The 10,592-nt window shown below is 28.3% G+C and overlaps 3 protein-coding genes across 5 annotated transcripts; 1 reads left to right on the top strand and 2 right to left on the bottom strand.

The window, feature by feature from the left end:
* Positions 1-1,045: 1,045 nt before the first annotated feature.
* l(2)gd1 (lethal (2) giant discs 1) lies at positions 1,046-5,227 on the bottom strand. 3 transcript variants are annotated; one of them, XM_069131896.1, is made up of 12 exons: positions 5,017-5,227; positions 4,811-4,943; positions 4,614-4,726; positions 4,169-4,529; positions 3,719-4,087; positions 3,213-3,587; positions 2,763-3,133; positions 2,519-2,694; positions 2,179-2,442; positions 1,879-1,917; positions 1,411-1,501; positions 1,046-1,326 (listed from the first exon to the last, which is right to left on the bottom strand). In XM_069131896.1, exons 1-12 carry the CDS (start codon positions 5,074-5,076, stop codon positions 1,207-1,209), a joined length of 2,472 nt encoding a protein of 823 aa, XP_068987997.1. In that variant the 5' UTR covers positions 5,077-5,227; the 3' UTR covers positions 1,046-1,206. The 3 variants fall into 3 exon arrangements, with proteins under 3 accessions (XP_068987997.1, XP_068987996.1, XP_068987998.1); XM_069131895.1 differs by having other exon boundaries at positions 3,719-4,090; positions 5,017-5,226; XM_069131897.1 differs by lacking the exon at positions 1,879-1,917 and having other exon boundaries at positions 3,719-4,090; positions 5,017-5,225.
* Positions 5,228-5,932: 705 nt separating this feature from the next.
* VhaAC39-1 (V-type proton ATPase subunit VhaAC39-1) lies at positions 5,933-7,760 on the top strand. The gene is made up of 6 exons (XM_069131901.1): positions 5,933-6,149; positions 6,276-6,626; positions 6,756-6,913; positions 7,123-7,299; positions 7,418-7,495; positions 7,573-7,760. The coding sequence occupies exons 1-6, from the start codon at positions 6,029-6,031 to the stop codon at positions 7,732-7,734; spliced, it is 1,047 nt and encodes a 348-aa protein (XP_068988002.1). The 5' UTR covers positions 5,933-6,028; the 3' UTR covers positions 7,735-7,760.
* THG (tRNA-histidine guanylyltransferase) lies at positions 7,418-10,520 on the bottom strand. The gene is made up of 3 exons (XM_069131900.1): positions 10,151-10,520; positions 9,703-9,947; positions 7,418-9,562 (listed from the first exon to the last, which is right to left on the bottom strand). The coding sequence occupies exons 1-3, from the start codon at positions 10,518-10,520 to the stop codon at positions 9,104-9,106; spliced, it is 1,074 nt and encodes a 357-aa protein (XP_068988001.1). The 3' UTR covers positions 7,418-9,103.
* Positions 10,521-10,592: the final 72 nt, after the last annotated feature.

Genomic DNA, 10,592 nt, shown 5'->3' with positions numbered 1-10,592 from the left:
TGTATATCGTAATTTCTATTTCGTTGCAAGTTTACGAATTCGTCATATATTTTGTCTTAATTATATTTTGCAATCGAATATACGTCATTTGTCAATAACTGCGTTAAAATCGATATATTTACTATTAATTTAAGATCAAATCACGATAAAAATATTCAAATTACTTTATATACATATATATAACATTCAAAAATATGTTAAGATAACTTTATTTATGAAATACGATGATTTTTATGTTAAAGCTTATGCCTTATGTTTATTTTATTAAATCGATTATTTGTTTGTATATTATGACGAATAAATATCTCGTAAGTATTATATAAATTACAAGGATTTGTGGTGATTAGAATCACGTAGATGAGAATGAAACAGTAGAATGACGAACTGGGAGGAGACAGAGTTGAACGATTATCAGACAATAGTTTGTTAGTGGGGTTCACCTGCTGTATTGTTCTCTGGAAATGTGGATTCAGCTTCAGTTCGCAATCGTTCCTTCTCCGCGTTTAAATTGTTCGATATGTACAACCGATAGTCCCTTACGTGCATGCTAATTAAGTTCAGTTATATTTAGGGCTCAATTATTTAAACACGTCCCTTTTTAAATACTCTATAACATTTGAATCCCAAATTAATTTCAAATTAGTAACTCAACGATATAGTTAGTAAGCCTTTATATTTATTAATAATCTTATACTTATCTTAAGAGGTAATTTATATGTTTAGGATATAATTTTCAATTTCTTTATTTAAGCAATAAATGATTACAAAATTATATTTATAAAATTGCTCATAATGATAATTCAAGTTATTGGCTAGGATCTATAACTAATCATAATTTAATATAAAAAAACAAAGCAGAGGAATATACCATTTATTTCTATATATTAAGATTAAAAAAATAATTATCAGCCACACATACATACATGATGTTTACAAATTTTTGCATACTGTGCTTCAATATTTACATATTAAATTATGCTTCTTTACATATTTATTATTTATTATATTTCTATGTCGGCTGAATGCTTATGTCATATTATACAAGTTATTTTTTTTGTTGTTGATATACATATCAACTTGATTAAAGCTGTTAATAAAACAAAATACATATTTCTATCACATCTTGATCAGCATGTTACATTTCCAAAGCCTCGATGGTGCGATCGCTGACAAAATAAATTTACAATCGCAATTCTAGGATATTAATCAATAATCAATAACTAGCCACTTGTCTGTAATCTTTTCTATCTGTTTTGTAACAATCGGATTTCTCAAACGTATTTTTAACTCGAGTTTCCCACCTGTTGGCTTCCTTCCATCCATTAACTACGATAATATAGTATTTCTTTAATATAAGAATTACGTATTTAATTAGAAAATAATATTTAACAAATAGTCTTTATTATTTACCGGAAACGAGTCATGAAGTACACATTGAGTCTCCAAGGGTTGTAATTTCACTGTTACTGTACCTAAGAGACTATCGCTTCTAAAAAATCCTCTGCAAAATAAAAAATACAAATTACATACAGTAGCAAAAGGACGTTTGAATATTTGGGACTCGTACAATTTAAATCTAAAATCTGTAAATACAAGTTTACGTTGTTACAGCCTGCTCGTGCAATATGAGCATCATAGAAATCAAGTATATCAATTTACAACAATAATTATTTACAGCCAAACATTTTTTTCTGTAATCGACTTTCATTCCTCTTATTTCGAAATATTTACTTAATGATGCCTCAGTCTTATAATAAATGCGCTTTTGAAAAAAAGAGAAGAATAAGAGGAAAAAAAAAACAAATAAAGCAGCAGCACATTATCTCCGGTTCATAATTTAGAAGCTGAATGCTTTACAAAAGTACGAAATTTTCATACCTTGAGTTAATGCAACACAGGATGGAATTCAGCGAGCATCTGCAAGCAACGTACTAATCTATTTACTATCTTCAATATTATTATATTTAATATATAATTATATTTTATCCTTAAAAATATTATTTACAAATAATAGATGACATTATATTATTTTACCAATGTGTCAAATTGGAAAAATAGTATAAGTTATCGGAAAGAAACTTATTATAAATTATTTAAAAATATATACACGTTATAAAACTATAATATTGTCAAAATACGAATAAATCATAATTTGATTACGTCGTTTTTTTTAATTACCCTTTAGCCCAAACTTGACATTTTAATGCATGTCTTTTGAATGTTCGTTGACACGGTCTTGATAAACGATCTATTCCAGTTAATGGAAATACTGCTTCATATTCTGGGTTACACGTTCCTTTAACAGTAGCCGTTCTATCTGATGGAGGACTATCTGAAGGATAAGGGAATTCAAATATGACATAAGTATCTGCATCTTTCGAATAATTTATTCCCCTAATTATTGAAATTTCTATGTCACTATCGCTTAAATCTGTGCAACTCCTGTAAAACAATATATTTACAATTACAATGTAATAATTCTATTAACTAACGTAGTGAAAAACTTTACTATACTAACTGAACTATAGTATGAGTTTTTATCTCGTAATGATGTTGTGGCGATGGTAGTGCATCACGTTTTCGAACTGTTAGCATATCTAAATCTCGTTTATAATTCAGTGCTAGACGTTCCCATTTATTATATCCAGATACATCTCCTAATGCTTTACAATGATCTCTGGTGCATAAACACCACTATAATAAAATTGCATAATTTACGATTAAAGATTTATAAATTTACTTTATCTGTGTCATCAGTTTACCTTAATTTGTTTCATTAATTGTGACTCAAGATTCTCATAAATTTCTTCATCCGTTCCAATTACTTTCTCTGAACAATCTTCAGTATCGACTATGGTAAAACTATCATCCAATAAACCTATTATACTATCTGCATTAAGCTCAGTTTTTGCTGCTGGAGATAATGGTATAGAATTCATATCAACTGGTAAGCCTCCTCTACTAGCTTCGATCAATGGATCCATTCCTTTTGCTTGTCTTAGATAAGAACGGGCTAATTCTATATCTCCTTCTTTTTTTGCGTTAAGAGCAGCTTGCTTTAATTCATGTTGGCGTTGTTGTAATAAAGCTAACTGCTTCTCAGCACGTGATGTCTTTTGATTTTGCTTCTTCCCTATCATTTAAAATATATATTAATTAGATATTATAACAATGGTAGATCATTTTATAAATCATAACATTTTCTCAACTACCTATTTCTGCTTTTGCAGGAGGGGCAGGAACTTTTGGATCTGAAGAAACTTTATTTTCAGGTAGTTTAGATTCTGTACTGGTTGGCATTATTAAATCTGACTGTTTTCCATTTTTATCTGTTGCTGGATCAGGTACAGATTGCGAAGGAACTGTAAGGGGTTCAAAACCAGGTATAGTAGGTAATTCATCAAAAGGAACGAGTTTTCCACGAGCATATAATTTAATAGCATCTTCAAATTGTTTGCAAATGCGGCCATATCTACGAGCTTTAGACGAGTTTCCTTCACTTTCTGCAGTCGCTTTTATCTTTTTACATGCTTCAAGACGTTCTTTTAAAGCAACCTCTAAATTTTCTGAACTTGGTGGTTTCACTTCTGTTTTTCCAATAAAACAAACATTAGAAGTATAATTATTTTTAACAAATTTAATTCACTTCATATGTTTAATATCATTTTCGTAATATTATATGCACAAAGTAAATTATTAAATTACCATCAAAATTTACCTGTTGAGGGAATGTCTTCAGAAGACTTCCCCTGTGTCTCACTTTCTGTTTTTTCTGACTTTTCAGTTGATACTGTAGTAGTATCTAATCCAGGCAGATTTGGAGAAGCTGGCATATCTGATAAATCAACTGTTTCTCCTGCATTTACTGCTGCAATAACTATATCAAAATGTTTGGCTATATTTAAACATTGGAGAGCCTCTTTCATGTTACTAGCTCTTTTCCATGCTATTGCTGCCATTTTATATTGTTGCTGTCTATCTTTCAATAATTTTAATGCCTCTTCATCTATACTTTTTATTGGAGCAGACTCTTCAACAGTATTATTTTCTGCAGGATAAGTATTAGCCTCAGCTGCAGTGGTAGTTTCTTCTAAAAAATATAGTATTACAAGATTATAAAAAGCAAATCATAACAAAAAAAGAAATATGGCTTTCTATTAAATAATACCTGTAAATTCTGTTTTATTAGTTACTAGTACTTTCTCAGTTGTTTCAGCTGTAGCATGTGGTGGTAATTCCGGTGGTATATCGTTTTCGCTAATAGATTTTCCTGCCTCAGCATTTTTCAATAATTCTGTAAGTGTCTTAATACCTCTGCTAAACCTTCTTGCTCGACTTAATTCATTTTCTCGTTTTGCTTTTTTTTCAGCAATTTCATAAAGTTGTAATCTTTCTTTTAAGAGTTTAATTATACTTTCATTATCATTTTGTGTTTCAGACTGTTCTGTGTTTTCAGCTACTAAACTTTCTTCTTTCTCTGGAGTCATAGACTCAGAAATTCCCTCATTCGTAATCATTTTAAGTTCACTCTGACATAATATAAAATATTAAAAATGAGTTTAATATAACTAAACAGCTATTAGAAATAAAAACACGAATGATAGAATTTATACCAATAATTCTGGATCATCCTCTCCATCAGATACCTCTTCTTCAAAATTTATATCTTTCATACTTTCAGTTACCATTACATCTAAATTTTCTTTAAGAACTGGTTTACGAGATGCTATGCGAATGATAAAATATATCAATATTGTATTTAATATGTTATCGATCGTACAGATAATAAATAGTAATAATATTTACTTACCAGCACGTCTAGATTTTCCGACATTGTCATCACCAGATGTTAAAGCTATTAATTCAGCTTCTAAATCGTCATCGTCATTCATAAAGTCATTACCTATATCATCTAACGTTTCTGGTACATCGAAAATTCCATACTGTTAAAAGATATTATGTTTAGAAAAATGTAACCAATCGAAAAGTAGGGTTAAAAACATTACAAGATAATACTTGTGCAAGACTGCCAGTGGGTTTTGTTTGTCGTTTTGAATTCTCTCTCTTTCCAAACATACTATTTCGTGTAATATATTCTACCACAAATCAATTAATAATTAGTAAAATATCAAGAACACTTAAATTGATAAAACACGTCACAGGTAAAAAGCGTATTACATCAAAACATTCTTCCATACTAGTATGCGTCATTCACTATACAATGCAAAGAAGTAGTAATACCACCTCGGTTTCAACGTGATGTAAATATATTTCTGGGTAGTATGTATAAATGATTTCGATAACTCAAATATAAATATATGAATAGATGAGTTTACTAAGTTTAGTAAGTATATATACTTCAAATGATAGAATTTTATACTACTGCCCTTAAAAATTTAACTTATTTAAAGAATTATTTTAAACACCTATCTCTAAACATTCATATCGAAAAGTTTAAACTCAATTTATTACTTCTTAAATTAATTTTTTGAATATATTAAGTACATTAAGTTTTGCATACTTTCAAAACCATAATATATTTACTGTTTTATAATATATTTTCCCGTGTGTATTTGTCATTTTTTGTACATTGTTGTGGGATCACTACAAAATAACTTAGTATATAGTGTTAAATCAAAGTATTTTTTTAAATTTGATATAATACATAATAATGTATTATGAAGGAAATGTGTAATGAAGGAAAAATGTGAAAGGTTTTTGTATTTAACTAGATTAATGATTATTTTAATATAATCTTTGACCTGTTGTAAACTATTGTATATTATTTTGCATTATTAGAAAGTAGTTACTAAAATTCGAAAAAATCAAATTTAAATGGATCAGTTTGATCAAATATTCGATAGCTACTCGAAGTCGATATCATTCAGAAATATAGCCATTTTTTCATGGCTTGCAACAAACTTCTCGCTAGATGGTCATATGATCGACACGAAAAAGGGCGAGTCCGATTTCAACTTTGACGTATCGGTATTTCAATTGGAGTAATTGTAATAAACGATCCTCCAAAATGAAGGGTTGTATGTTTAACATCGACGGAGGATATTTGGAGGGCCTTTGCCGAGGCTTTAAATGTGGAATTCTTCAACAAAGTGACTATCTTAATCTTGTACAATGTGAAACTCTTGAAGGTAAGTTTTACCCAACTCTTACATTTCAGTTCCAGAAACAATAAAAATTATCTGAAACTTAAAAAGTACATGATATTCAATTTATTATTAATACCTATCGATATTAATTAATTTTTATTTCCACAGATTTAAAACTACATTTGGCTGGTACAGATTATGGCAGTTTTTTAGCTAATGAGCCATCACCACTTTCTGTTAGTGTGATCGATGATAAATTAAGAGAAAAGCTTGTTGTGGAATTTCAACATATGCGCAACCATTCTGTAGAACCTTTGTCGCAATTTTTAGATTTCATTACTTATAGTTATATGATCGATAATATTATTTTACTAATTACTGGAACTTTGCATCAAAGACCAATTTCAGAGTTGATCCCTAAATGCCATCCTCTAGGCAGTTTCGAACAAATGGAAGCTATTCATGTAGCAGCTACACCTGCTGAACTTTATAATGCAGTTTTGGTAGACACCCCTTTAGGTATGAAATATATTTAAATATGTCTTAAAATTTTTATGTAATATATTGAAAGCATAAAATAGTTTGTATTCCTTAATCATATCTTGATTTATTATTTTTTACTATATTAAATATTCAATGAAATTCTAGCACCCTTTTTTGTGGATTGCATTTCTGAACAAGATTTGGATGAAATGAACATAGAAATAATCAGAAATACATTATACAAAGCTTATTTGGAAGCATTTTATAAGTTTTGTAAAGAAATTGGTGGGACAACTGCAGATACTATGTGTGAAATACTTGCGGTATTAAATTTTCTCAAATTAATATTTTATATAATCAATGACAACTTATCTATTTTTTTCTTTTTTATTTTCTTCAATCCATACACTGTATGTGTTTGTGGATATAAATCTCATTTCTAACTTACAAATTTAAAATTACAACCAGTATAATGAATGTAAATTAACGTAATCCAATGACATAATTTATCAAATACGAATTATTTGTACAGTTTGAAGCTGATAGGCGAGCAATTATTATAACCATAAATTCATTTGGAACTGAATTGGGTAAAGATGATAGAGCAAAATTGTATCCACGTTGTGGAAAATTAAATCCAGATGGATTAGCCGCACTAGCAAGGGCTGATGATTATGAACAGGTCAAAGCTGTAGCAGAATACTTTGTTGTATGTATATGTTTTAAAAATAAGATCTTATATTTTTTAAGAAATTTATATCTCTGAATTCATATACAATATACATTTGTATAAATGTATTAATTTTACATTTGAATTCTTTTTTCAGGAATACAGTGCTTTATTTGAAGGTGCAGGTAACAATCCTGGTGATAAAACTTTAGAAGATAAATTCTTTGAGCATGAGGTAAATTTAATATTGTCACAAAAGTTAATGTAGCAAAATATCTTTAAATTTTTCTAATTTTAATATTATTACCACAGGTTCGCTTAAACGTTCATGCTTTCCTTCAACAATTTCACTTTGGAGTATTCTACAGTTATCTTAAATTAAAGGAACAAGAATGCCGTAATATTGTATGGATAGCGGAATGTGTTGCACAAAAGCATCGTGCTAAAATAGATAATTACATTCCAATTTTTTAATAAATTTCTTGATGTTTTGTTGATCATTTATATTTAACTATACAACAATATCATACGACAAAAGTAAATTTTCCTTCTTATTTTTATTTCTTAACCACGAATAACTAATAATTCTGCAGTATTTCATATTATGGAGAAAAAGCAAATGTAAATTGAAAAAAAATATAATTATTTCATTAACAACTGAGATAAACAAATATAACTATGTCTCTAGCCAAATTGAACAGATGATATTGAAAATTATTATACATAAAATTATTATTTAGTAAGAGTTTATATTATATAGGTGTACATAGTGTATTTTATTGTAGCAGTATATATTATGTTTGATATTTTCTGATGTTGTAATTATTGATTCTATTGTAATATAAAATAATATATAATGCATTCCACATAAGTTTAAAACATTCAATTCAAATAATAAGATCTTATAAACTGAAGCTTTTTATTTTTCTTCATTTTCACCCAAAAAAGTTAGAAATTTTGCAATATACATATACATGTCATATGTATGATCAATTATATGTCGAAAATTTAATTAGTCAGGTAAGTAAATCAGTATATCCATACAATGAAAAAGATGAACAACATAAATATCTAACGACATACTTACAATACCTTTATTTCTAAAATACTTATATTTTGCATGTTCTTCTAATAACGAAGCAATATTTAATGTAATAGATCGTGTAATAATATTCAAATTAATCCATCATACGATAATATTCAAACTGATTATTATAGAACTTACAAACATACACATGCAGAATTATAAAATTTTATACCTGAAATTAATTCAAAATGGTTTAGTAAACTACTTCCGTGTTTATGAACAAGACTTTTCATAAAAATCTTAGTACATTTACTCTAGAGCAGCCTTTCATTTCATAAATAATTTAAGATTAATTGATACAATATTTTGCTATTAGAAAATGCGATACTGAAAGTGAATAAGTTTTAAAATATGAAATCCTAACGAAAAATATTTGTCAAATATATATGTATACGTATTCATTTCTCTAAAACACTTTTATAACATATACATATATATGTACATGTGTATATATGTATGTGAAAGTACACGTATATACATAAATATGCAATTTATCATATAAAAATATAATTTCTCTAAAAAAGTAGTAAGATAAAAATTAATTTTCAAGTGAAGAATTTACAAAGGAATCATAAATGTAGTCAGAATTATCAATTCTGTACTTTGTAATTCTTTCACTAATAATTAATATTTTATAATACTACCACTTCAGATAAAACGCGATTAAAATATTCTTAATATTACTGGAAATAAACTTCCATTATTTTCCGTTAGGATGTTTTTCAAATTTATTATAAAAAAAATATAAAACACTTCTTATCTTCTACAAATTCGTTCACTTTCACACTGCATTCTTTCTCCATCTGATTCTCGGCTTCTTGCTGGATGCACTTCTTCTTTCATAGAATTCACATTAGCAACTGGAGGTGGTGGAGTGTTATTAATATGTTTCATGTTCGTGGTTGGAGATGGTGGTTTTGTTGTTCTGATTGGATTTGAATTAACATTATTTACTAAATTTGGAGGTTGATAAGTTGCTAAACTTTTTAACCCGAGTACTTCCGGGTTTTCTTTCCAGAAACGATCTCCAATAATATCATCTACCAATGGAACCACTGCAGGTTTTAATCTACCTGTCCCATCAGGTATTAATTTCCTTATAAGTGTAGTACCCTTTCGAAAAAGTGGTGGCTCATTATTATAATTTATACCAAATTCTTGAAAAAGTAATTCGTTCTTATGTGATGCCAATGTACCTCTAAGTTTTCCTTCTGCCTAAAAATTAAAATAAATAAATAAAAATAACATTTTTTAGAAATATGATTCAAAATTACTAAGGTATATATAATTATTTACACATATACATGTACATAATTATCATTTTTTTTATATATATGTATTATAAAGGAGTTTACCTGAGTTGGAGTTAGCTTTCCTTTTAATACAAGATTCCAAAAGCAGGTGTTATATAAATTGTTTACATGAGCATCAGCCTGTCGCCATGCTAAATAATCCCTTAAGTTTTTATCTGTAGGATATAATACAACACGGGCATCGAAAGATGGTGGATAATATAATTCCTTGCCTTGGAAGAAACGAGGCCAATGATAAACATACGATGATGCAAAAAGAGAATTCACATTTGTCATCAATTTTGAAGCTAAAATATTATAAAAATGTTTTAAACAATATATTTGTATTATTAAACATTATGGAATACAAATATTATGTAACATGTAAACAATAATAATTGTATAGAAATCAATACATATACATGCACATATATATTTTTTATGTTTCCATATTAATTATTTATCATCTTAAATTTATCATGTTATAAATTACTTTTTAAAACGTACGTACCTCTTCGTTTGTAAAGTTCAGTGTCTTTTCGAAAGACAAAAGAATATTCATCACTTTGACCAAAACCTAGAATGATTTCTTTAAAATCTTCCATAACCGTAATAGCCGCGCGATTCATTAATTGCAAAGCAGCTACATCATTCGGTTTAGTAAATTGATGCGCTTCGCAGAATTTTGAAAAATTTCTTCCATCAATTCTAACCACAATCCAACAATTTGGCAAACAACTGTCATCACGTTCAAATTCTTTCACATATTCAAATTTACTTTTAGCCATTCTCGTCAAACTTATGTGCCGGCTATTGACCACTTGTTTGACCAAGCTAATGATTTTCAGGAAGTTGCTTCCTGTTGTCAGAAAATACAACATTTCCTGAAACTGCTAAGTGTTGAAGTCTCCACTGTCGTGTTTGCTTCAGTTTGAGATGTACACAATTTGTCT

This window comes from Bombus flavifrons, chromosome 2 (assembly GCF_040668555.2).
Source record: "Bombus flavifrons isolate JBK064 chromosome 2, iyBomFlav1_principal, whole genome shotgun sequence".
In the NCBI taxonomy this organism is placed as follows: Eukaryota; Metazoa; Arthropoda; class Insecta; order Hymenoptera; family Apidae; genus Bombus; species Bombus flavifrons.
Note: the sequence above shows the minus strand (reverse complement) of the source record. Positions and strands in the feature narration are given on the sequence as shown.